The sequence below is a fragment of the Sturnira hondurensis genome, unplaced genomic scaffold, assembly GCF_014824575.4.
Source record: "Sturnira hondurensis isolate 20B ecotype Veracruz unplaced genomic scaffold, ASM1482457v3 Scaffold0002840, whole genome shotgun sequence".
NCBI lineage: Eukaryota > Metazoa > Chordata > Mammalia > Chiroptera > Phyllostomidae > Sturnira > Sturnira hondurensis.
In genome coordinates this window covers 15,525,695-15,552,927 of record NW_028075471.1, presented here as the reverse complement: position 1 = coordinate 15,552,927, position 27,233 = coordinate 15,525,695, and the positions used below count along the sequence as shown (strand labels likewise).

At 36.0% G+C, this 27,233-nt stretch overlaps 2 protein-coding genes across 4 annotated transcripts in view; both read left to right on the top strand.

Annotated features, from left to right (window-relative positions):
• The window catches only part of TMF1 (TATA element modulatory factor 1), a 30,859-nt gene extending 20,515 nt beyond the window's left edge, over positions 1-10,344 (top strand). The window contains exons 10-17 of the mRNA XM_037040920.1: positions 96-252; positions 4,865-5,057; positions 6,156-6,225; positions 6,457-6,549; positions 7,396-7,497; positions 7,629-7,781; positions 8,554-8,679; positions 9,630-10,344. Of these exons, the coding sequence (XP_036896815.1) occupies positions 96-252; positions 4,865-5,057; positions 6,156-6,225; positions 6,457-6,549; positions 7,396-7,497; positions 7,629-7,781; positions 8,554-8,679; positions 9,630-9,773 (1,038 nt within the window). The 3' untranslated portion in view covers positions 9,774-10,344. The remainder of the gene's footprint in view (positions 1-95; positions 253-4,864; positions 5,058-6,155; positions 6,226-6,456; positions 6,550-7,395; positions 7,498-7,628; positions 7,782-8,553; positions 8,680-9,629) is intronic.
• Positions 10,345-16,656: 6,312 nt separating this feature from the next.
• The window catches only part of EOGT (EGF domain specific O-linked N-acetylglucosamine transferase), a 57,277-nt gene continuing 46,700 nt past the window's right edge, over positions 16,657-27,233 (top strand). Inside the window, exons 1-8 of one of the 3 annotated variants that reach the window (XM_037040918.1) lie at positions 16,657-16,974; positions 17,563-17,641; positions 18,389-18,444; positions 21,165-21,388; positions 22,570-22,670; positions 23,260-23,368; positions 25,318-25,412; positions 25,762-25,866. In XM_037040918.1, coding sequence (XP_036896813.1) covers positions 21,179-21,388; positions 22,570-22,670; positions 23,260-23,368; positions 25,318-25,412; positions 25,762-25,866 — 620 coding nt within the window. In that variant the 5' untranslated portion in view covers positions 16,657-16,974; positions 17,563-17,641; positions 18,389-18,444; positions 21,165-21,178. The remainder of the gene's footprint in view (positions 16,975-17,562; positions 17,642-18,388; positions 18,445-21,164; positions 21,389-22,569; positions 22,671-23,259; positions 23,369-25,317; positions 25,413-25,761; positions 25,867-27,233) is intronic. The other 2 variants (XM_037040917.1, XM_037040916.1) reach the window with 2 other exon arrangements.

The window sequence follows — 27,233 nt, the reverse complement described above, 5'->3', positions numbered from 1 at the left end:
AAAAAGTCTCCCATAAAGTTTATTTGCTAGTGTTTTTTTCTTTTTGTTTTTATTGCTGCTGTTGGTGGTAATAACTTAAGAATTTCATGATTCAGAGACTCCAGGAAGCAGAGAATCGAAACCAGGAACTCAGTCAAAGTGTTTCATCAACAACAAGGCCATTGCTTCGACAGATAGAAAATTTGCAAGCAACACTAGGGTCCCAGACATCGTCGTGGGAGAAGTTAGAGAAGAGTCTCACTGATAGGCTGGGTAACTGCTTTAGTTCTTAAGCTCAATGCAGAAGCCCTTTCACCTTGTTTATGGAATTAGGGTAATGGTCTGAAATTGAAAATCAGTGATCTGATGCTATATTTTGTCTTACTTGTAGATTTTTGCTTCTCCTGTTTTATATTTATTTTCTAATATCTTAATTGACTCTCAAAACCACTTGTTTTCCCTAACACAATGGATCAGATACTAAAATACATCCGTGCTATTTTTTCATTCATTTTTACAGACTGCTGCACTCATTTTTTTTTCCTTGTTCATTGCTCAATGTGACCCTTTTTTAGCTTGTCTTCAATAATGTTGAAGGTAGATGCCAGATAGGATTCTATTTAATGGCAGAACTCCAAGAGCAGATAGGTCTAAGGTGGATCAAGGTTAAATTGAATATTCAGATGCTATGGAATCTTAAGATTTTATATTCTGCTTCTTTACAGAAATGTCCCAGTTTGCCCTTCTGTGCTATTAATAAAAAGAAAATTATTTTCCCAAGATGTTTATTCAAGCACAGACTGGTAGAATACTAGATATCCCAGAAGCTAGCAAATTCATGAAAAATCCATGTAATTAGAGAGACACCCACAACAAGACCATTGCTTTGACAGATACAAAATTTGGAGTAGTGATAAAAGCAGACCTGAGTGGGTGTCAGGAGACCTGGAAGCAAGACTTTGTTTTGTTTTGTTTTTAATCATCCAGCCAAGTAGTCTGGAGCAAGTCACTTCCCTTTTTTGGACTACTCACTGGAAATCCCAAGGGGTGAGTTAGGTTAGTAGGTTTTTCACAGTCTTCAGCAGACTCATTAGATGTGCCTCAGGGCTGGTGAGAGGGAAGCTCTACAAGTAGGGTACTGGGCTCCCTCCAGGCAGCTTTAATGAAAGCAGTGTCTCCTTTGTCTTTTTTTGAGTGTCATGTAGGATTTTCTGTGAAAAAAGATTTATCTGCCTAAAAAGAAAATCACTGAACTAGATGAACCTTCACATATTATTTAACTTATATGTATACATTTTGCATCTGTCATTTATTTCTGACAATTTTTTAAAAAGACTTTATTTATTTTGAGAGAGAGGGAAGGGAGGAAGAAAGACGGAGAGAAGCATTGATTTGTGAGAAATACATCAATCAGTTGCCTCTCTCAAGCCCCCAACTGGGACCTGGCCTTCAACCCAGGCTTGTGCTCTGACTGGGAATCGAACTGGTGACCTTTTGGTTCACAGGCTGGCACTCAGTCCATTGAGCCACACCAGCCAAGGCTATTTCTATCAATTTTTGAGACCAATTTGTTATGCAATATGAGATATCTGAAAATGACAGTCTCTGAAATGGATATCTGTTTAGCAGTAAGTGGAGACTGGAAGCTCTCATGTTCTGGTTTTTAAAGTGTAGTCAGCACACTCTTGGGGATATGTGGTATTGTGGAATATACTGTAGGCAAAGCCACAGGACAGGCATACTATATAATGCTATTAATAGGACCATAGGTGCAATGTGGAACAGACTATAACATCTGTAGTAGAGATGCTATTAGGTCTACTTTGGCTCTTGAGGGGAAATACGAAAATTCTTGGCTAAATTTCAGAATCTTATCCACTAATCTTTTTTTTAATCAAAAAATTCTATTGAGTTAATTATAGATATACATGCATTTAAATGAAATAATACTTTCTCTAGCATCTCCAAATGTTAACATTTTGAAAAATTCTAATATTATAACTAGAGTATTGACATTGATAGTGTTTACTGATCTTACTCAGATTACCCCAGTTTTAATGGTTCTTGTTTGTGTGTGTTTGTGTGTCTCTGTGTGTTTATTAAGCTCTACAAAATTTTACCACATCTATGGGTTCATGTATTCATCAGTATAGCCAAAATATCAAACAGTTGCAACACCAAAAATATCCTGCATGTTGCCCTTTTATGACCATATTTAACCACCTTCATTGCCCTACTTCCCTGTCCCACCCAAATCCTGGGCAACCACTAATCTGTCCTGTATTTTGAAAGTTTTAGAATTTCAAAATGCGATATAAATAAAATTGTGTAATATGTGACATTTTGGGGTTGGCTTTTTCACTCGGCATAATTCCCTTAAGATTCATCCAAATTATTGTGTGTGTCAATGATTCAATTTTTTATTACTGTTTTTTACTCTATGTATGTGCCACATTTTGTTTACTTGAAGGCTGTATGAACTGATTCTAGATTTTGTTTGTACAGATAAACTGCTGTGAACATTCATATACAAGTCTCAGTGTAGACATAGGTTTTTATTTCTCTGGATAAAGCCCAAGTATGCAGTTGCTGGGTTGTATAGGTAGTTGCATATTTTGTTTTTTTAAAGATAATGCCAAACTATTTTCCCAGGTGGCTGTATGTATGAGAATAATCTAGTTTCTCCACATCCTTGCCAGGATTTTGTGTTGTCCTATTTTTTATTTTAGTCATAGACCAGTGTGTAGTGATATGTCATTATGATTTTAATGTGCATTTCCCTAATGAGTAATGATGTTGAACATCATTTTATTTGCTTATTTTCTATTTGTACATTCTCTTAAGTGAAATGTCTATTCAGATCTTTTGCCCATTTTCTAATCAGATAGTTTGTATTTTCACTGTTGAGTTTTGAGACTTCTGTATATATTCTAGATACTAGATTTAGATAATGTGGTTTGCCTTTATTTTCTCCAAGTCTGTACTTTTCTTCCATCCTGTTTACATAGAGTAAAATTTTAAAATTTGAAAAAGTAAATTTTCTCTATTTTTCTTAAAAAGTTTTGTTTTAGTTTTCAATTGCAATTAACATTCTCTCTATATATTACTTTCATATGTTCTACAGTGGCTAAACATTTACATATCTTACAAAGAGATCCCCCAATAAGCCGTGCACCCAATACTATTGACTATGTTCCCTGTGCTGTGTACTTTACATCCCTGTGACTATTCTTTAACAACCAATTTGCGCTTCTCAATTGCTTCACCATATTCATTTAGGCCTCCAATTCTCCCTCCTGTCTAGTAACCATCAAAATGTTCTCTGCACTTATAAGTCTGTTTCTATATTGTTTGTTCATTTATTTTGTTTTTTAAATGCCACATATAAGTGAAATCAAATGGTATTGTCTTTCTCTGTCTGAGGTATTTCACTTAGCGTAATACCCTCTAGGTCCATCCGTGTTGTCAGAAATGGTAAGATTTAATTCTTTTTCATGGCCGAGTAATATTCCATTATGTATGTGGACCACATCCTCTATCCATTTGTCTTTTGATTGGAGCTTTTAATCCACTTACATTTAAAGTAATTATTGATAGCTATGTAGCATTGCCATTTTATTAATTGTTTTCTGATTATTTTTGTAGTTTTCTCTGTTTTTTCTTTTTCTCTTTTATATATTGATGACTCTCTGTAGTGTTGTGTTTGGATTCTTTTCTCTTTATTGCTTGTATATCACTTGTAGATTGTTGGTTTGTGGTTATTATGTGCTTCATTTATATCAACCTACATTTATAGCAGTCTGTTTTGAGTTGATGGCCACCTAAGTTCAAACACAGTCTAAAATCACTACTGTTTTTGTGCACTCCCTTTATGTTTATGTTTTTGTCATTATTTTTTTCTTTGTGTGTGTGGATTTGCATGTATTCTTTAATTTACTGTTGTAATTACACACACATGGTCTTTCTACTTTTGCCTTTTAACCTTTGTACTAGCTTTAGTGTTAGTTGATCTCCTGCTTTTATTATGTTTCCCTTTGACAGTGAGACTTTTTTATTGTGATAGTTTCTCATTCATACTTTTTATTATATTTTCTTCTTTTAAAGAAGTCCCTTTAACATTTCTTATAATACCAGTTTGTTGGTGGTGAATTCCTTTAGGGGTTTTTTTTTCTTGTCTGGAAATATTAATTTTTCTTTTTACGGCTCTTGCTTTTGGTGTCAGACCTAAGTATGTACTATCCTTAGATTCTAAATATTTCTATATTTTATTAAAAGTCTTGTAGTTTTGTCTTATACTCAACTTTATGATCCATTTTCAGTTAATTTTTATATACAGTGAGAAGTTTCCTTTGTGGTGTTTTGTGGGGGATGGGCCTACAGATGCATATCCAGTTGTCCCAGCATTGATTGTTGATCCATTGCCCTTTTTTAAAAAAAAGATTTTATTTATTTATATTTAGAAAGAGGGTAAAGGAGGGAGAGAGAGAGGGAGAAAAATGTGATGTTCGAGAGAGATTGATTGGTTGCCTCTTGCATGCCTCCATCTGGGGACCTGGCCCGCAACCCAGGCACGTGCCGTGACTGGGAATTGAACCAGCAACTCTTTGGTTCACAGGCTGGCCTTGAGTCCACTGTGTCATATCAGCCAGGGCCATTGCTCTTTTTTGTATATAACTCCACTTTCAAATTAAAATATTTTGGGGGAAAGCAGGTAGAAATTAAGTTTGGTTCCTTTGTCTCTGCAGGCAGTCCTGCCTTAGGCAATAAGCAGTTACAATAACTGTTAAATGTGGCTACTTGCATCATTAAAAGTGAGAACTGACTTGGTATCTTGTCCTCTTGGGTATATTCACAAGTGACTCTTCTTCCTTTATTCTCTGTTCAGGTGAATCTCAGACCTTGTTGGCAGCAGCAGTTGAAAGAGAACGTGCAGCTACAGAAGAACTCCTTGCCAACAAAATTCAAGTGTCTTCCATAGAGTCACAGAATTCTCTCTTAAGACAGGAGAACAGTAGATTTCTGGCCCAGCTAGAATCAGAGAAGAATAGGCTAAGAAAACTGGAAGATGAAAATAATAGGTGAGCATATTTCCTGATTGTTATTTTTGGTAGCTTTATGACATTTTAAAGCACTTAAACATGCTGTTGGCTTTTAGCTTCTTGTCACTGAGAACTTTGTAAAATACATACTTTTAGTGTTTAATGTTAGAGTCATTAGTAATGGATATTATAGTAAGATATAGTACTTGGATTCATTGAATCTTACATGTATTCTTGAAATTGTGTGGCATGTTTTGTACGTATTTGCATTTTCTAGGAAAATGATTCATTATTTTAATCAGATATGTTAAAGGAGTCTATAACCACAAAATAGTTTGGAGACCATTCATTGATGTTCTTTTTATATTACAAGGGTTTTAGCAATGTTTCAATCTTTCTAGATAAATGTCCTGGTTCTTTGGAAACCACAAGCTATAAAATCCATCTGTCTGAAATTATGTTGAAGCTATGATTAGTGTACTTTTACCCTCAGTTCTTTTTTTTCTTAAACCATAACTTTATTTTGATACCCTCAGTTCTTTACTGGAAATTTTACTTTTAAAAAAAGTTTTCGCCCTGGCTGGTGTAGCTCAGTGGATTGAGCATGGGCCTGTGAACCAGACGATTGCAGTTCGATTCCCGGTCAGGACACATGCCTGGGCTGCAGGCCAGTTCCCAGCAGGGGATGAACGAGAAGCAACCATACATTGATGTTTCTCTTCCTCTCTCCTTCCCTTCCCCTCTAAAGATAAATAAATAAAATATTTAAAAAGAAGTTTTCAAGTAAAAATAATTTATAGAGTAAAATATCTGAACTTTTTCAAACATTTGCATAGAGCTCTCCCTAACAAGCTTTTGCAGAATCTGAACCTAGTATAGAATGGTGATATTCAAAATTATTTTTGGAAATTCTCTTTTTAAATGAAATCTTAACCCAAAAGAACGAATAAATAAAGTGCACAAAAGTAGTAGTTTGGCTTCTGAGTAAAATGCAAGTCTCTGGGAAAAAATAGTTGGAAAATCAATCTGGTAATAAAAATCACTACTAAATACATAACCGGAGTTAATAAAGAAGTGAGTTTGTAGTAGTTTGTACTGTCATCTTTTTGTTTTGTTTCATTCCCTTTGGCTTAATAGGTTCCAGGTTGAATTAGAAAACCTAAAAGATGAATATGTAAGAACACTTGAAGAGGCAAGGAAAGAAAAGGTATATGCTTTTAGTTTTTGCTCACCTCTTAGGGCTACCATTAGTGAATGCTTGGGGATGCAGTGAACTAATGAGATGACAAGATGAAATGAGTGGACTTACTGCTTTTGGAACTTAGTCCTTAGTAGTAAAATTAATAGGAGTATATATTTTATACGCCTTACTTTGAGATTGACTTATGATGATGATTTAATATTATAGGAATTATCTAACTGTATTTCTGTCCATTAGGCACTGTTAAATAATCAATTAGAAATGGAGAAAATGAAAGTTGAACAAGAAAGGAAGAAAGCAGTTTTTACTCAAGAAGCAATAAAAGAAAAGGTATTGAATTTTCTCTAATTTTGTTTTTGGTATAACCAGTTAGTAACTCTCATTGTTTTGTATTTTTAGTTACATGTTATAAATACCATTTCTTATGTCTATAATCAATAGGGTGATGAATTAATTCTAGTAAGGTAATCAGTGTCCTGTTCAGCATGGATCCAAAGTAATTTGAGTTTATCCAAAGAGATCTGTGATTTCTAGGATTTGAATTACAAAACCCCTTTTAAAATGAATTTTATGGTCTCTCACTGAGATTAATGTACTTCATTTGGTCTGTAGGTATTTTGGGAGTAAAACTTGTTCACTTTCTTTCTGGTTAATGAAGATAATTTTTCTAAAGGGAGTTTTCTATATTTAAAGGATTGGTGTGACTTGGAAGTTAATATATTAAAACTACCTATATGCATATTGAAAGTACACTTTGAATTTATTTGGAATTTTTAAAAAATACACTAAAATGGATAAGTCAGAAATTTTATGGTTTATAAAACTCATTTCTAATTTTATTTAAAGAAATAGGTTTAATTGGTATTATGTTATACAATGTAAAACAGTTAGTTTGTGTAATTGTTTCAACAAGAACATTCTCATTCCATTAAAAATAAAACAAATTATGTTGTTGCAATGTACATAGATCCTGAGGTGATTTGATCAAGTCTGTCTGTACTTTTAAATTGCTAAATATTGTGCCTTTCAAGGTTAAGACTTTAGAAATTATATTTATAACTTTAGGAAGAAGCTAGAATGAGTCTTTGCTGTCATTAATCCTAGAAAACATTCTTGTTTTTTTATTTACCATTTTGCTCTTTAATCTGAACTGAATTTTTTTTTCTTACTCTTAAGGAACGGAAGCCATTTTCTGTTTCTACCACTCCCACAATGTCACGATCAAGTTCAGTAAGTGGAGCTGAGATGGCAGGGCTACAAGCATCTTTTCTGTCTCAGGTGATTCTCTGCCTGCCTGCCTGTCTGTTTGTCTGTCTTAAGCAAGAATTGACTGAATCATTTGTTTGAACCTTATAATGGAATACAATCTGTAATAACTGAATAACTATGTGCTTTCTTAATTAACATAGGATGAGCCTCATGATCATTCCCTTGGACAAATGTCCATATCAGCAAATGGAAGCAATCTTTATGATACTGTAAGGATGGGGGCTGGATCCAGCATTATTGAAAATCTACAGTCTCAGTTAAAGCTAAGGGAAGGAGAAATTACTCATTTACAGGTATTGGAAAACTTAAATATACTATAAAAGTAAATGAGAAAGTATAGAAGTAAATGTAAAACTTTCATCTTTTCTTCCTAGTGTATGACTTGAGTTGAAAATATTACTCTATTAAAGATGTTCTTTTTTAAAAAAATATTTATTTATATTTAGAGAGAGGGGAAGGGAAGGAGAAAGAGAGAGAGAGAAACATCAATCTGTGGTTGCCTTTTGTACACCCTCTACTGGGGAGCTGGCCTGCAACCCAAGCATTTGCCCTAACTGGGAATTGAATCAGTGACCCTGTAGTTCACAGGTGTCAGCTCAATCCATTGAGCCACACCAGCCAGGGCAAAGATGTTCTTGAATTAGGAAAAAATAGATTAGAATGATCTGAATAACTATGTTTATATAGTTGAGCATGCTGTACTTGAGGGCCCAAATTAAACTTCTTTGGTAGTCTGTCAATATTCTCTACACAGTGGGAGATACATTAAAATATGGTTTTATTTTTTGAGGTTTTTGTAGTAATTTAGAATAAATGAAATATATGTTGTTTCCTTAGATTAGAGAAAAATATGGGGTTGCAGAGGTCAAACAGATGATTGAGTTCCCTTAAGTTCTTTATGTCTTTCATAGTAAACTCTGTAAATGGTATACTTTTGAAGAAAGTTGAAACCCTTTTTTTGCCACTATTTCCTTTTACTTAAGAAATGGGTACCTCATGGTTATATGTTGATTCATTAAGCAAGATATATTTTGATTTAAATTACTTTCTGGTAATGTTTCACAGATAGAAATTGGCAATCTAGAAAAAACACGCTCAATAATGGCTGAAGAGCTAGTTAAATTAACAAATCAAAATGATGAACTTGAAGAGAAAGTAAAGGAGATACCCAGACTTCGAACTCAGCTAAGAGTAAGTATTTTTTACTTAGGGCTGAATGTATGATATTGTAATCCAGTTACTAAATCTCATTTTTATACTGTACATAAAAAGATATATATGTTAAAAGATGTTAAAAGATGTATATGTTAAAAGATGTATATGTTATGTATTTGTTTTTTATTTTTCCAGTAGGGTAAATGCCAGGTAAATACCACAATAAGCCAAAAGCACTAAATTTCATCAAATGTACTTAAGTTAACGAAAGAAAGCACTGGTTNCAGACTTCGAACTCAGCTAAGAGTAAGTATTTTTTACTTAGGGCTGAATGTATGATATTGTAATCCAGTTACTAAATCTCATTTTTATACTGTACATAAAAAGATGTATATGTTAATGATTTCTTTGAAAATTACAATGTTAGTGTTTGAGTAAAGAATTTTAAAGGTAATTTTTTTTTGCTTATTACATTATACATTCAAAGTATTTTTCCCAGTTATTTTTAACGTCATATAGGAAAATAAGTAGATTTTATTTGGCCAAGGCTCATTTATAATACTATATTTTTGTATTAGTAGTCACTGTTAAGCCACATAAGAAATTTTTGTTTTTTATTTTTCCAGTAGGGTAAATGCCAGGTAAATACCACAATAAGCCAAAAGCACTAAATTTCATCAAATGTACTTAAGTTAACGAAAGAAAGCACTGGTTAAGCTATGTAAAGGGGAAGTTACAGTTTAGTGGAAAAATATGATAAGATTGATAGCAATTTGGCTTAGGGTTTTTTTTTTTTTTTTTTGTAGTTCCTTTACTTGCTATTTATTCCAACCTGCTGGAGTATGAGTTTGATTTTTATAAGAGCTGACTATATACTTTTATTTAGATTATAATGTGCTTATTGGTTACTTGTTTATGATAATATAAATATAATCAAGACATTGTATAGAGTTATTTTACAAATTGTAAACAAATGTATTTTGTAGGATTTGGATCAAAGATACAATACTATTCTGCAGATGTATGGAGAAAAAGCAGAAGAGGCAGAAGAACTTCGATTAGATCTTGAAGATGTAAAAAATATGTATAAGACTCAAATAGATGAACTTTTAAGACAAAGGCTCAGTTAATTTCTGAAAGTTACATTCCCATCAAATTGAATATAAACATTTAATAGCTAAATGCAAACTTCCAATAAATTCTCTTATAATTAGAAAGTGGAATTTATTGCAGATATCAAAAATTGAAAAAAAGAATTTGTTTTATAATATACAGTAATATTTACAGTTAAATTATTTTGTGCAATATTTGAACTTTATTTTTGAAACTATCTTTAAAGATTTATTTTTAAAGCATTTTTTTGCCATGAATAGCACAGAGGTTTATTACTTTATCCTTATATCAATATGATTAAGGAAGGAGAATGGTGTTCATACTTTGTATTATAGATAAATAACTAATTGTATCTATAATTTATATGTTTGTATATAGTGAGAATATTTAATGAGTGATTATTAACATAGTGATACTTTGAAATCTTTCATACTTAAATCGTCAACATTTCTAATTACTACTTATGAAAATGGACATTAAGTGTCCAAGTATAAAAAATTATTAAACTTCTAGTTACTAAATTTTGAACTAATTGTTTTTTCTTTAAAGTAGAAGTCGCACTGACTTAGAAGTTTAAAGGGTGAATAATTTGAACTTAAAAATTTTTGTGGTCTGGACATTTATTTCACCCAGATGCTATAATTAAGTCTGTACAAATTTTGTTACCTGTCTGGAGAAAGCTGTAACTATTCAAAGTTATCTAGGCATGGTTACATAATGAAAAAAATGTGCTTATAAAGATTTATGATGGGCCCTGGTGTGTGTGGCTCAGTGGGTTGAGTGCCGGCCTTCAAACCAAAGGGTTACTGGTTCAGTTCCCAGTCTGGGCACATGCCTGGGTTGTGGGCCAGGTCCCGAGCAGAGGGTGTGCAAGGGGCAACTACACAATGATGTTTCTCTCCTTCTCTCCCTACCCCTTTGTCTGAAAATAAATAAAATCTTTTAAAAAACATGATTTGTGATGGCATCAGTAACAATTATTTTTGAACAGGTTTTGTTTTTAATACCCTGTAAAATGAATCAAAGTAATAAAATTATTAACCTAATCTCTTTAATTTTTTTTTACATTTTGTAAAGCCTTATTTTGGGCATATAAAAATGAATGTTTAATATTACAGAACATTCATTAAAAATAGAGAAATTATAGGAGTTAATTTAAATTTGGCACTTGTAATTCTATGCAATTTGTTATTTTTTCCTTAAGTGTTTAAAAACAAATAGTAGTGCAGGATAGCTTTAAAAATAGCTATGCAAACTGTGCTTGAACAATAATTAAATACATTTTAAAGAAAAGGTGGGAAGGAAAACAAGTAAAAAAATAGCTATGCCTTCTTTTAAATGTTATTTTGTTCAAAAGTAGATCAGGCCGTGTTTTATATTTGTGAAATATTTTAATACTTTTTATTACTGGCAGCAAGTCATTTAGCTGCCTTTATTTGCAAGTCATTTATAATGGCAGCAAGTCATTTAGCTGCCTTTATTTGCAAATAAAAACTCTCATTTAATTTTTTGTTAAATTTTCAGCTCTAGAACTATGTAGTATTAATTAAACCATCTTGAAGAGTTTGAATGCTTTTCAGAGCATTTGAAGTTACTGTTTTTCTTTTTTTTGTATTCCAGGCAGTATTTCTGCTGCGGGATCTCTAATGTTTAGCATTATTAAATATCCTTTCAGTGTGAGCCAAATTCATAAAATTAATTTTCTGTATTTTATTGGTAAAATCAGTGTAATAGCTTTGAGCCACCTTATTATTATTATTTTTTAATATCAGGGGTTGGCAGGTAAAGACAAGACTGGTAGCAATAAGAAATGTACAGACTTAGAAGATACAGGAAACTTAATTTTCAAAATTCTGTCAAGGGTTTAAAACTGGAAGTTTAGGAATTATGAAATTGTTCTTTTAAAATATCCATTAGTGAGGAGGAAAAGAACCCTTTAGTGGTGAAGAAAAGATTGAAATAAAATTCCTACAACTTCCAATTATGACACTAAACATTCCCTTCTCTTAGCCTTTTACATTAATAAAGCTCCATTAAGTAACAGAATACATATTTAATATTGGTTTTCATATCTTGCTTTGTCATTAAGACGTCTCTGTGCAAATTTTAGTAAAGTAATATTTACATTTTAATAGATAATATAGTTTGCAGTGAGAGGTTTCCATTTTTGGGAGAAAACATACTATAAATCTTAATTTCAAAAACATGGAAAAAAGTAAAAGAGGTATGGACTTTTTTTTAATGTATAGACATCTAAGGACATACAGTAGTCATTCTTCAAACTCTTGGGAAGTGAATTTGAGAATACCAATTCTTTCTTTTCCTTTGCCTCTTTTTTGAGAACATCCAGTGTTAGTGTTTTTAATACATGGGGATGTATCAAATATATCTGCATTGTGATTTAAGATATCCCAAATATGGGTAGTTTCTGATCTAAGGAAACTTTAGTTTTTGTGGTTGAGTAAAAAGAATGTTCAGGAAAAATTTTCTTCTCATGATTCCTCAATTGGCATTTGATTTATTGAGAGTTTTATTCAAATGTTTATTAAATGTATATGATTTATAGTCTTTAGAAAGTAGCCACAAGAAAAAAAAGAGAAAAGTGACTGTAGATATTTGAATCTTGTTTTACTACTATTTGTTTAGTATTTAGTATGCATAATTTTTACTAATGTACCATAATATTATATTTTCATTTTTAAAATTAGTTTTTTCAATTCAGTTTTAAACTATATATTTTGTAAAGGGCTGAAAGTATGATTCAAACTACAGATTAATATTATAAATATTTCAAATGAAATGTAAATAGTAAGCATGGATCTAATTTAAATAAAGATTTTAAAATAGTAATGGTGCATTTCATTTTTAACATAAAGTGTTCAATACCAATGAAAGGAGGTAGTATTGTTTTATGAAGATAATATAACTTGTATAAGTTTGGAATTCATATTTGAATAAAATGAGTATACCCCTGGCTTGTGTGGCTCAGTGGATTGAGCGTGGGCCTTCAGACCAAAAGGTTGGTGGTTTGATTCCCAGTCAGAGCACATGCCTGGGTTGTGGGCCAGTTGGGGAATGTGAGAAAGGCAACCATTTGCTGTTTCTCTCACACATCATCTTTCCGTCGTCTTCATTTCCCCTCTTTCTAAAAATAAATAAAAATTTTAAAGTCTATTATTAAAAAAATAAGTATAAGCCCTAATTTTGTATGAGTTATTAAGACTATTAGTATTAAGCATAGTTGTATCTAATGAAGATTTAGTTTGGAAAATAATTTTAAGACTTACTGATTGTAACTAACTGGTAATTGTAAGGATGATTTGTATCTTTTAAAAATCTTAAATAGTATCAAAGTATTCTTCTAAAAGTCTTATAATATTTCTATATTTAAGTAACCATACGTATGTTATCCTCTATTTTTAAGTTCATATAGCTTATACCATTGAACTCTGCATCTTGATCCCTAAGTATTTTTAAGCTATTGCTTTTACATGCATCCATGTTACCGTTTAACCAGTCAGTATCCTTCAACAAGGTAGAATGAAAATTGAAAGTATATTTCTTCTTAATATTTAAACGCTTTTTTCAGAACACACAAAAATCCCTAATGCTTCCATATAGCACACTTGCAATGCAGAGAATTTACTTAGTGCTGTCCAGAATGTATTCATCATACTGCCTCATTCCCTAGTAGGATAAATTTGATTTTAGAATCCTCAAGTAGTACTAAGTAAGAGATATAAACAAAAAAGGTGCCACGTAGAAAACCGGACAAGCCTAGGGGGCTACTTGGAAGGCCTGACAAGCCCAATGACAAGATAATAACTGCACAGGCTGATGTGATCCAAAGTTCCTAACTGGGTAGGTCACAGTGGGTAGTCACACCTATAGCTCTCTTAATAAAATGTTTATCTTTGCCTTAAATGAGCCCTGTACATTGTTCTTTTTTTAAATTAAGTTTATTTGGATAACATTGGTTAATAACATAAGTTTCAGGTATACAAGTTTATAATACATCCCTTTGTATATTGTGTGCTCACCACCCGAAATTTAGTCTCCTTCCATCACCATATATGTGACCCTTTTCCCTCTTCATCCTCCCCTCACCCTCTTTCCCCTCTGATAAATCACCATACTGTTGTCTGTGTTTTGACTAATGATTAAAGAATAGGTGGCACATATATACAGGGAAGTACTTCTCAGCCATAAAAATGATGAAATGTTGCCATTTGTGTCACTATGGATGAATGCTGTGAGTATCGTGTTCAGTGTCCATTGTCCTTGTGCATCTAGCTTAACATACCTTTGAAATGCTCCAGTAATCTTTTCTAGACCTCTTGGAGGTATAACCAGCCTCACAGGAGCAGCACTTGAACTCCTCATTGTAATCTTGTTGCTTGAATACAGTCTCTGTTTCTGTATGTTAAATGTTAACTCTCTGGTACCCATCAATGTCGGTGTGTGTATCTCTCCATTTTGCTTTTTCTTGAATCCCAGAGATTCCCCCTACTTGCTTCGCTTTCCCCCACCTCCATAATCTACCATGAATGGATTTCATTTAACCTTCTTTATACTTCTTTGATTCTAAATATATAAAGTTAGAACTGTCATTTTCTCAATCCACTGAGATCTTGCTTCTGGTCATGTTCTTAGTTTTGCTGAAATAAACTTGAATAAACACTTATAAAATGTCTGTAGGTTTAGATGTTCTTACATCAACAGAAGTAATGGGAAGGTTTTTTGCTTAATATTAAAGTCTCTTCTACATGGGCAGAGAATGGAAGTTTTATACAATGCCATGCCCATTTGTCTCTTGAAATTACAATCTTAATTTTTTTAAGTATTCATTTACTTTTAGAGAGAGGGAAATGGAGGGAGGAAGAGGGAGAGAAACACTGATGTGGGGGAGAATCAGTGATTGGCTGCCTGTTACAGGAGCCTTGAGTGGAGACTGAACCCTGCAACCTGGACACATGCCCTGACTGGGAATTGAACTGGTGACCTTTTGCAGGACAATGCCCAACCAGTTGAGCCACATCGTTCAGAACACAATCTTAATTTTTTTAAATATGTATTGTTTTTAAAAATCTGTGGTCATGTTGATAAAAATGAGCTCTGGAGGCTTTCAGCTTCTCAGCCAATCCAGTCTGAGACTGTTTACCATTGCCTGGGCAAACTCCTCCTATAGCCCCTCCCTACTTCTCCCCATTGAGCTGATCAGATCTCTTATCATTTTTATAATGGTAGAGCATTTAGATTCAACTGGAGAGCATTTAGATTCAACTATCTAACTGGAGAGCATTTAGATTCAACTATCAAGAATTGTTTTCTAAAAATTTAATTTTATGTAAAATTTTTATATGATTCTAAAGTTGCATCTATAAAATGTATACTCAAAGAAGTTATCTTATGGTGTATACATATCCCTTCCACTGTGCTTTTCCACTCAATATGTCCTGCAATGTATAGAGATATTCCTCAGTCCTTTTTCACAACTGCATAGTTCAACATTGTGTGGATATGCCATAGTTTATTCAGTCAGTCTCCTATTCACAGACATTTGAGTTTACCATAATGTTAATTTGAAGAAAGTTTAAAATTAAAGTTTAACATGGATATTTTAGGGGGGAATTCTATGTTGAGAATGGCTGTTGCAGTAATACAGAACTCAATTTCATGTTCTTAAATCCCCCTCATGTTTCCTCTGAGTCTGAATAACCACAGCTTAATATGTAGTCATTTAAAATAGTGGTATATGCATGTCACAGCAATTTAATGGGCTTGAATGTCCTTATAAGGAGTCCAGCCTATTATAAGCCTTTCTGGTGTATTGTTTTTAAAAACTATATATATAAATAATCTATATGTATACATATATAGTTTCTATTTTACTTAACTCAGTGGCAAACCAGCCTGTTAAAATTTTTTTTAATGACTTCATTTTAAATCAGTTAACAGGAAAGCTGCATTTCCTGTATATGACCAAAATAGGGTGGTGGCAAATAAGCCAAGAAAATAATTTTTGAAAATTACTGTCATTTGTATGGGGTGGGCATAGTATGAAGTAGACGAAGTCTTTTACATAAAGAGTAAAGGAATTAGTACCGCAAAGTGCTTCAGAACAATGACTGGTGTACGTCAAATACCATATTTGCTTTATTTGAAAGAAATCCAGATAACAATCTTAATTTGTAAGGTTGCTAATAGAACTCTTAGCAATTCTCATAATAGCATCTAAAAACATTCTAAAAGAATGTAAGGCTTTGGAAATAAAGTGTCGTGTTTTCTTATGATTCTGTCATTAATACTGGTGACTGACTTTGTGTGTGAGCATAAGTTTATTTCGATTGTATCAGCCTTCGTGCAATCCGTTCTAGTTGAATCAGTATTGAATGATCAACTCCAGTATGCTGTATACGAGACTGTGTGGGAGATGGGCAAATTATTATAACAAAATGATTAAATAATTAGAATTTACTAATTATAAAATGATAAAAATTAAACTCCACGAAGTAGCATTTGAAATTGATGAATTTTCAGTTAGCACGGAGAGGCAAGAACACCAGTTATATAATGTTCGTGGACTTGAAAGAAACCTCATCATCAGAAAGTGCTCCAGATTTGAGAGTTAGGGCGGCTTCTGCCCCAATTAAGAAAACAGTGAAAATTTGCCTCTGCAACTCAATCAGAATGAAGAAGAGTCGGGTTTTTCACCACTCTATCCAGTGTCCTCCAAGGGCACCCGAGAGGACAGCTGGGCTTCTTCAAGTCCTGCTGCACTTTTCAGCTCTGCAGAGGTTTGCACCCAGACCCCAGAGGAGAGCCCAGCCTCTCAAGCTGGTGCAGTGCCCGGGTAGGCTCTGCGACCCGGCTTTCGCCCCGCCTCCTCCTCTCGCTGGCTGGTGGAGGTTCCATGGCTCCCTGGCGCCCCCTGGTCCAGCTCTGCGGGGTAGGTTTCCGGTGAGTCTCTAGCCGTACAGGACGACTCCCTCCTCCAGAGTAAGGCACAGTCTGCCGGCTTCGCCTGATCCCCCTGTTTCAGGTGGGACTTGCCCCGTGAACCGCCGCGCCTTCACCATCCCCTTCACCAGTGGTCCGGCTGCGTATGCCTCTGTCACTCCGGCGCACCGTGGGTGCTCGTGGGTGCTCCAGACTGCTCCTGGTGCGGCTCCCCGGTGGGCTGCAGCCACCCGCCAGCCCGAGCTCGGCCCCTTTACGGTAAGAGTAGCGGGGAAGATTTCCGGTTCCTGACCTAGGCCGCGTGAACCCGGTTTCCCAGGCCCCTCTTAGGCGTGCCTGGGACTGAGGTCGGAAGGTGCGGGGTGCAGAGCGGGGGGGGGGGGGGGGGGGGGGGGGGGGGGGGGGGGGGGGGGGGGGGGTGTAGGGTGTGGGTGGCTCCCGGGATCTCTGTGTCCCTTGAGGCAGCTTGGGCAGTGCTTAGGGTGAAGAACCTGGGGGGAGCTTGGTGGCAGCGGAAGGGCGCTCGCCGCTGACTCCGTAGTGCTGGTTCCTCCACTGACGTTCTAGCCAAGCTGGCACACCTCCCCCAGTCCTCTCAGGCAGCCAAGGCCCCTCACCCCCAGCGGGGGACAGACCGTGAGGATTATGGTACCGTGGGGCAAGCTGTTTAGGAATCGTTGTGAGTCTCTGATGTGTGTAGCTTTTCGCTTGTCTACTGCCATCTTTAAGCTTTCCCACGTCTGTCACGGAGCAGTGCTCTATCTCACCCACTGTGGTCCCCATCAGCCGCGGCTTTTCACCTCTCATCATCTTTCAGGCGTTTTCCTTTTGTCTACCCCCTTTTAGGCCTCTGGGAATCCAGTCAAGGGATGCAGGAGTGGAGGGAGCCAGCTACTTTGTGCTGAAGGAAAAAGTACCTCATCTGGTAAAACTTCTATCCCCTGGAGAAGGGCCCCACCCCTCCCCAGGGGGACTTGCAGGAGGATTCGGCACCACAAAGGCCTCTGCCAGACCCTGGGCTTGTGATGTCTTGTACCAGCCGCTACCCGCTTCTGATTTATGCGAGTGCTTCTGATTTATGCGAGTGGGGACGTGTCCCCTGCAGAAACCAGGTTTCTGTTCTGAGTCTTTAGATTTTCCTGTGACGTATGCGTTGTTACGCCTTCATGAATCTGTGGCTTTAGTTATGGCTATAGCTCCGTCCAGGACAAGGAACTTGGATAACCAAAGGGCAGGCAGACTTGGTCATAACAATGACTTCGTTTCTGGGGAGGATGAGTCGAAGGAAAGGATGTCCTGTCTGTTGAACAGTGAGGTGCAAATAGTAGTGTGATTCAGTGAGTAGAATTACAACCTGCAAATTGTTTGCTCCTAGGAATGTTTTACCTGCCTGTACCAGTTGATGCCTGCATAAAATTGGCTGCCTCATTCCTGCTCAGCATTGGAGTCTGGTTGAGGGTGGTTCCTGTAACTCTGCAGCTTGGTATTCATTAAGGCAAAGAAAGGGCACCAGGAGCCAGGCTAGGCCTTATGTTATTAAATGCCAGGCCTTTTGTGTACAGGCTATCTCATAAATTATTTTTTATCTTAACATCCATTAATTCAAAATATCACATGGAGGGTAAAATCTACTTCACCATCTTTTTAAGGTAATATGTTTAATTTCTGACAGGTTTTGTATATCCGAAACATTACAACAGCTTCTGAGTGGTTCTGAGTATTAAAGAGGTAAATATTTTCATTATAAGATACTGTTACTATTAAAATGTACTTTTAAATTTTATAAAATTGCTGTCAACTGACTGTTTAACAAAAGTTCTAGCCAAAAAGATTAGTTCAGATCACTTTTACAACAGATAACAGTATACTCTTTAGTTACACCTAAATGTAAAACCGTTATATTTACCACTCTCAAGGGGAAAGGATTTCTTCTTGGTGTTCCCATTGTTCAGTGATGATCTGTTGGCCTTGGAACTTGAGGCTTAATGGAACATAACAGTATGTTTCTAAAAGCCCCCGTCTTTACTGCCCCAACAGGGGTGTCCAGCCTGTGTCCCACAGGCCTCATGCAGCCCAGGAGGGCTGTGAATGCGGCCCAGTACAAAATCGTAAGTTTACTGAAAACATTATGAAGTTTTTTTGTGTGATTACATGTTGCATTGTATTTAATGTGTGGCTCAAGACAACGCTTCTTCTTCCAGTGTGGTGCAGAGATGCCAAAAGTTTGGACACCCCTGCACCTAGTTAATGAGGACTGATTTTGAAAGTTTGGTTTTCCAGTTTGCCCCCGTGACAGCAGACTGTGCTGGGAAGCAGCTAAGCTATAATAGGGCTCTGTCACCTTCTGGAAAGAACACTTTTATTTTTTTTAAATGTTGCCTCAATGGCAAACCTTTTGTTTTCTATTTTTAATTTTTTTATTCTTAGAGAGAGGGAAGAACAGAGGGAGAGAAACATAGATGCGTAAGGGAAACAACTATCAGTTGCCTCTCAAATGCACCCTGTCCAGAGACTGAACCTGCATCCCAGGCACGTGCCCTGATGGGGAATCAAATCAGTGACCTTTCACTTTGTAGGATGATGCCCAACCAACTGAGCTATACTGGTCAGGGTTTTTTTTTTTCCCTTAATAGAGAAGAGATAACACTAAAGTGAACCAAGAATGATTATTGTCTATTATATATTGTCTCTGATGTTATGATTATTGTCTATCATATATAGGGGAAATCTGGTCCAAGATATTTAATCTTTATGGGGTGAGTTACAAATGTACTAAGGTCAATGACCATTATCTCTTTACAATTGTAAAGCAGGACAGGGAGAGCAAAGTATCCAGTCTCTGAGGTGGACTCCCTGGATTTCACTCCTAGAGTTTCTAAGTCTTAGCTATTGTTATCATAGATTATCATTATACACACCAGAAGGCAAACTTCACAAGGGCAAGGAGTTTAGGTCTTGACTGTGTTCATTGCTGCATCCTTGTTATTTAGAGTACCGGGCACATAGTATATTCTCACATACTGCTTGTGATTATTTTGTTCAGCACATACACACTTGCTCAGAGCCATGACACTTCCTTTTTCTTCTGTCTTCCTGGCATGTTTTCCCTGCTCCACATTATTCAGGTTTCAGTTCAAATGTTACTGAGCACCCCACACCCCATCCAACATGGCTTTAAATATTTATTCAGTAAGCATATTGAATTTAACGTGGCAGGAACATCTAAACATTCTAAATATTGGAACACTTTACCAATATTTAACTCACAACAACCCTATGAGGGAGGCTTAATATAAATTCCATTTTTACAGATGAAAAAGCTGAAGCACAGAAAGATTAAATAACTTGGTCAAAGTCATACAGCTCAGGGAGCTGCAGCTGGATTCAAACCTAATTAATCTAGTTCTAAAGTCTTTGTTCAGGCATCAACAAACTGGATCATATCAAGGCCTTCCTCCTATTTTTGTAAATAAAATTTTATTAGAACACAGCCCCACTCTCACCTTTAGCACAGGCCATGGCTGTTCAACAGTTGTCACAGAGACTGTACAGCCTGCAAAGTCAAAAATATTTTACTCCTTGGCCCTCTCCAGAAAAGGTTTTCCAGCTCCTGGTTTATTTGAATAACAGCCCATGTCGTCATCGGAAGTTGTTGGTTTGATTGTTTATGTTGTGTCTCTTGCACTACATTATAGGCTCCATTGGAGCAGGGGTCTTTCATGCTTTGTTCTCCTCTGTATCGTAGCTCTGATACGAAAAAAAAAAAACAAAACTGAGATGTTCTTAACTAAATTATAGGGGCCAGAAAGTGAGGGAAAGAGACAGACCCATTAGTCTGTGAATGGCTGTGTGCCAGCTAACAATGGACTGTTCACGCTCCTGTTTTGTCTGTTGGGATTTTAGATTAATTTCCAGGTGGTTAATCTGCAGATTATTTCAGCCAGGCACCATGGAACCCCAGGAGCCTCGCTTGTTTACAGGTGGGCTTTCCACACCTGTCCCAGCCAATCCATAGGAGCTGGCATTTCTTCCTATGGACTCTGCCTGCTCTGAATTGGTGCTTCCCTTCCCCCACCCCTTTACATGTAAATCCTTTCAGACCACCTCCTTCTTCCCCCTACTTGATGTGCAAAAAAACTGTGAGATGGCAGATACGCTTCTGGGAGTTTAGACTCTGTGCCCCAAGACCCATCTTCTTTTTTGGCTAGCATTTTTGGCTTAATAAAACCTTACTTATAAAAAGATTTGCAGCCATGGAAGTTAAAATATTTTAGTGTAAGGCCTCCTAACAAAGTACCTGGCACATAACAAGTGCACAATGAATATTTGTTAAACAAAAGAACATTACTCAGTGATGGAGCAAGTTCATTGTAATTATGCTTAGCCCTTGACCCCTTTGATTTTTAGAGGATATGTCTTAATGAACATGTTTGTGATGTGGTCTGTAGGTTTGGAGGTTGCTATGTTAATGCTGCTTGTCTTTGGAATATTGCTTCCTGACATCCCACTGAGTAGCCAAGATGAAGCTTCTTCAGGGGCCCATGGCACTCCTACCGAACCTCTGTTTAACTATGCCAGCATCCGCTTGCCAGAGGAGCACATTCCCTACTTTTTGTACAATAATGGACATATTGCCATGATCTGTAAGAAAGACTCCCATTGTCCTTATAAGGTAAGTGTTATTTTTTCCTTCTATTTATTAGAAGTATGCAATTTAGACTAGCTTACCAATTCTGCTTTATAACTTGAAGGTAGAATTTCATCTTTTGGTTGTAGGTGAGTCAATTGTTGTATTTCATGTAATGCTTCTAAGTGACCAAACGTTGTTTAAAATTATGCCCCATTCTCAGCAGTGAGATTTAAAATCTAAATCACTACTAAAATACATAGGCAACCAATACCATTTGTATATTCTATAAGTGAATCAAGTTAGATTTTATGCACAAAAGGATAATATTTCGTTCAAGGTGTGAAATTCATTTTTCTTTCAACTGCACCTAAAAGGGTCTCTTAGCACTTAATTTCGATAACATCACTACCCTGTCTCCATATAATTAAAATTACTACTGCAGTTTTCCTTCTGTTTTAGAGTTGTTGGAAAGGCCTCAAATTGGAGCCCAAATTGGAGTCCTCAAATTAAGAGGGCCCTTGAGGCCCTAGAGATCAAAGCTGGGCAGATGAGACACTTCCTTTCCTATGGTGCTAACACAGGAACCTACTGAGAAGCAGGCTTGGGACCCAGACCTGGGAGTCAGACCACAGTGGTTCTGGGCTACACACAAGAGCTTTCCAGGCTCTTTGACTAATAGCAGCTGAGGTGTCCCCCAAAGGATACAGGGCTTTCTATGCCTGTGGGGTCTCTGCTGATCTTGATGGATGAGTAAAGTTGTTGAGCCATGTAATTTAGCTCTGATTCTTTTGGTGACAGAAATCCCATTTTCTTTTATTTATATTTATTTTTATTTTTCATTACTATTTATCCCTCTAGAAGTTCCATTTTAGATGACTCTTAAGAGACTGATTTTTGAATCAGTTTGCTTACTAGAGATAGGCTGTTCATGAAAATGCCCCCAGAAATTTCAATTCAAGTGGCCTTTGGTAGTCTAGGTAAAGCCTAAACTTTTGTTTAGGGGATAGACTGAGCAGGGGGTGATGGTTAAAGATACTGTTATTAAGAAACTTAAGACTACTTATTATTTTTAAGATTTAATTATTTTTATTGCGTGAGTATGTATTACAAAATATAAAAGTGGTAGTTCTACAAAGCTTTGTTTTCTTCATAGAAAAATCTAAGAGTTCTCTCTAAATGTCAGAATAAGGGAGCCCAGACTAAATACACATTTTATGTTCTAGAAACACTTAGAAAATCTCAAGTACTGCTGGGGCTATGAGGGATCCTGCAGACCAGAGTTCAGGTTCAGTTACCCTGTTTGCACCTACGTCGACATGGGATGGTAAGTTTCCAGATGGAATAATTTCTCCCCTTTAAGCTAACTTTCTCTGAACTGTGTGCTGGTGCCTCAATTCTCAGCTGTGTGTTTTTGGTTTTAGATAGTAATTTCTTTAGATATCAGGATTCATCTTGACTCCTCCCCTCCACACACATACAAGAATATCCCATTTCCTCTGCCGGAGGAAGAAAACAGTATATAGAGCACAGAAAATGTTTTCCCTCAGCAAACACTAAGAAGATAAATTGATCTTTTCCTCATGATTCTGGAGGGGAAAATTAAGTATAATTATTATTTTCAATACATGCACAGGTAATGGAGTAAGGAAAATACAGTAATTGACATTTAATTCTATTTAGTTCCAGATGACGCTAACTTCACGCATTTATAAGTGTATTTGTATTATAAGGGAGTACATCTGGAAATGGCTTATTTTGATAATTTCTCATAGCAAGAATTTATTTTAAGAAAATTATGATAGTTTCCTTAAAAAATTAATGAAAAGGTGCTAGCAATTTAACCTTTAGAAAGAAGATTCAAGTTTCATAAAAAGTAAAAAAAAAAATGATAGAATGTCTTTGTTTTCGAATAGGACAGACAGTCTGGAGTCGGCCCAGGATACGTTCTGGAAGCAAGCTGACTTTGGATATGCTGGAGCGCGGCTGCGGGAGCTGCATGTGCTCTGCCAGCCTGAGCAAGTGGTAAGGTGGCCTCGTAGTCACGAACATGTCCCCTTAATATATTCGTGCCCTTTAGATGACGGTGTAAAGAAAAGGTAGACAGCACTGTGAAAAGACTTCTTGCTCTCAAGTATTTATTGGCTTAGACTTTTATTTAACTTCTAAAAACAGGTTGTTCTGTGTCCTCTGGAAACCATGTCCTCATTTCACACATATATCAGATGGCCATATATATATTTTTTGGATAGATTTTGAGGCAGTTAAAATATCACTAGATTTAGAATTTTCCCCCCAATATGTGCTGAAAAAGATAAATTGATAAATTACATCTTTACAAATTTCCTGGCAAGTAGTTTGGGACAGATGATCCACCCCAGTTTGCAAATAGCTGTTTCTATCTGTGAGCTTGTTGGATTCCCACAAGCATAGCAGAGAGGAAAACAGGGTCCTCAGAGACATTAACCAACTTTTCTAAGACAACACAACTATTACATAGAATTAGAATGCAGCGCTTCTGTGTGCTGTCAAGCATGCCACTTGCACACAGTTGGTAAAACAAAACATTACCCAGAGGCAGTTTGGGGTAGTCAGTAGAAGGACTGGGTCAGATACTGACCGGGTACCGGTCAGTTCCCGGTCAGACCGGGTACTGTAGGGTTCAGATTCTGATTGTTGGACAACTTTCCTATTTTCAATTCTGCTTTTTAGCAATTCCTATTTCAGACCTTGTGGTAAGGATGAAATGAGATTCTGTATATAAATATGCTCAGTGCATAGCCTGGGTCCCAGCAAAGGGCTCATTGTTCATTTTTAAAGGTCCAGGGAATTGTAAGCACTTATGATTAAGGTCTATTTATCTCTTGTTGTTTTTGAACCCTGGCCGAATCTCTGATATCTCAGGCATCTCTTTTATCTCCAGGCAATCCAGCAAATAAAAAAAAAAACACATTTTTTATAAAATGCACTTGAATTAATAAAACTGAGTATATGCTCTATAGCACTTTTGGAGGATGTCATATAATAGAACTTCAAGCAAGTCTCACAAGAAAGCATGGCATTAACCCACACTGCTGCAGTTTGCCTTTAACAGATGTTGTTTTATGTGTTGAATTCTCTGGCCTGAGTCTAGTTGTTCATCTGGAAAGGGCAAGGGAAGAGCCACAGCCCACCTTGCTCACCTCTTCCCAGGCAGTTTGTAGAATGCTTTCCTGGCCATGATCTACCTCCACATGCTCTGTGCCAAAGAGTATGATCCCTTAACAACTGTGGATTCCAAGACAACATTTGGAAGTGAAGGTCTTATGTTCAAGGTGAAGGTCTTGTGTTCATGGGAATTATGGGAAAAACAATGAAATGGTATTTAAATCTAAAAATAAAATCATTGAAACTGTCTCTTTCAACACAAACCAGATTGGGAGAGACAGGAACAAGTTCTGATAGTTGAATTTTGAACTCATTTATTTCAATGATTTTGGAAGCGTTGCCCTTATGTTACTGTTGAGACAGGAATTCACGGTTTGCAGAGAGTACCTCTTATCTTTTCAACCTAGTTATTTTGATGACTTGTGTGTGTTCTTCTTTGTTTCTTTGTATCATCTTTGGAAAATGCATTTTCATACAACTGTTGTGGTGATGGTTCTGGGTACTTTTGCTTTTTTTTTTTTTCTTAAAGGACTGAATCACATATTCAGCTCTTATCTTTAAAATTTGAGGTGACATAAATACAACATTTAGGAGTTTTTAGTCACCCAAAAGTATGAAAATTTTCAAACCTGTGCTTGGCCAAAGCCTGCTGGGAAGGGGACAAGTCTTTAAATAGAAGCAGTCTTTGGGAAGCTTCTCTCACCACACTATGTGGTATGAACTTGAAGGTACACATACCTTCAACATGTCTGGCAAGTATGAGTGTGTCCTCAAAATGTTAATACTCAGAGTTGTTTTTTTTTTCTTTTTTCTCAATCTTATTTTAGAATGACTCAAGTTTGGTATGTTCCCGTTACCTTCAGTATTGCAGAGCAGCCAATCTCTATCTTGATTTAAGAAACATCAAGAGAAACCATGACAGGTATTTAAGTGGTTGATGTTAAAATCTAGTGGAAATTCTGTGATATTTTCAAGTCCAGGGATATACCTTGTATTTGCTTCGTACTGATACAGCAATGAGGTTGAGGACAGGTGGAGGATGTAAGACTCATATTGGCCATGAATTGACCATTGTGAAGCCGAATTACAGGTCCATCAGCTTCCTATGCCATTCTGCTACTTTTGCATATATTTGAAATGTTTTATTATAAAGAGTTAAATTCTAATGGAAAACCGGTTTTGGAAATTGGTAAATGACTTTGGTTACAACTTGTGAGCGTGAGTCATGAAAAAATTTCCCAAACTCAGTTTAATTTTTTGTTACCCATCAGATTTAAGGAAGATTTTCTCCAGACTGGTGAAATTGGAGGACACTGTAAACTTGACATTCATACATTGATGTCTGAAGATCAGCGCAAAAGCCCTCTACAGTCTTGGTGAGTTTCTTTTTGTTTTGTTTTGTTTTTATTATGTTTGTAAAATATTTGCCTTTATTTCTGGTACTTGCAGATTTTGGTAAGGTCTTTCAAATGGAAAATTTTACTTATTCGTGAATAATTTGGCATGAATTTGGGGAGTGATGGCCAGTTATATCTGAATCAAATGTTTTTTTTCTGTTCTGTTTAGGTTTTTATTTTTTCTTTTAAATATTTTTATTGTTTATGTTATTACAGTTGTACTAATTTTTCCTATTTTGCCCCCTCCACCCATCCTGCCCCCTATTCCCACAGTCAGTCCCCTCACTGTTGTCCGTTTCCATGGGTCATGCATATATCTTCTTTGATTAATCTTTTCACCTTCTTTCAACCAGTCCCTAAATCCCCCTCCCCTCATACAGCTGTCAGTCTGTTCCATGTTTCTGTGTCTCTGATTCTATTTTGGTCATTAGTTTTGTTCATTAGATTCCACCTATAAATGAGATCATATGGTATTTGCCTTTCATTGAATGGCTTATTTCACTTAGCATAATAGACTCCCGTTCCATCCATGCTGTTGCAAAGGTAAGAATTCATTATTTACTGCTGTGTAGTATTATATGTTTATAAAATATTAGGAAGTATGGTACAGTGCTTACTGATTGCTAATGAAAGAAAAATTAGTTTAAAATGAATTTTTATTAATTCCTCATTATTGCTATATGTGTTTTGGGGAATATACTTTTTAAAAAAAGAAATACATATTTATTGAAGTATGTAACAGGCATATAGAGAAGTATGCAGTTGGATTATGAATGAGTGAACCTACCTGTGCTGCTGTTACCCAGGTCTAAAATAAGACCCTCATCACACCCCTGGTTCTCTTCTAGTCACAACCCCATCCTCCCGTCGTCCAAAGGCAAATGCATCCTGACTTTCAATACTGATTGATCAGCCTTTTGAACTTTATATAAACTGGAGAATACATTTTGATTTAAAACATTTTCAAAATTAAACTATTTCTATGGTCTATCAAGAAATTGCCATCTCTAGAAATTAAGGAATAAGGGTAATTTAAAACAACTTATTTAAAATACTTTTAGACCCATAGAAGTTTAAACATAATATAAGGAGTTCTCATAGTACCCTTATCCTGACTGCCTCTAATGATGACATCTTATATAAATAATGTGGCTCAATGATCAAAACCATGAAAATCACATTGGTATAGTGTTAATAATGAACACATTTGGATTTTACCAGTGCTTATATATGCTGTCATTTTTTTTGGATGTCTAGTTCTATGAAATTTATATCACTTGTCTAAGTGCATGTAACCACTACCACAATCAGGATATTCCCAAAGAAACTCTCATGCCACTTCTTTA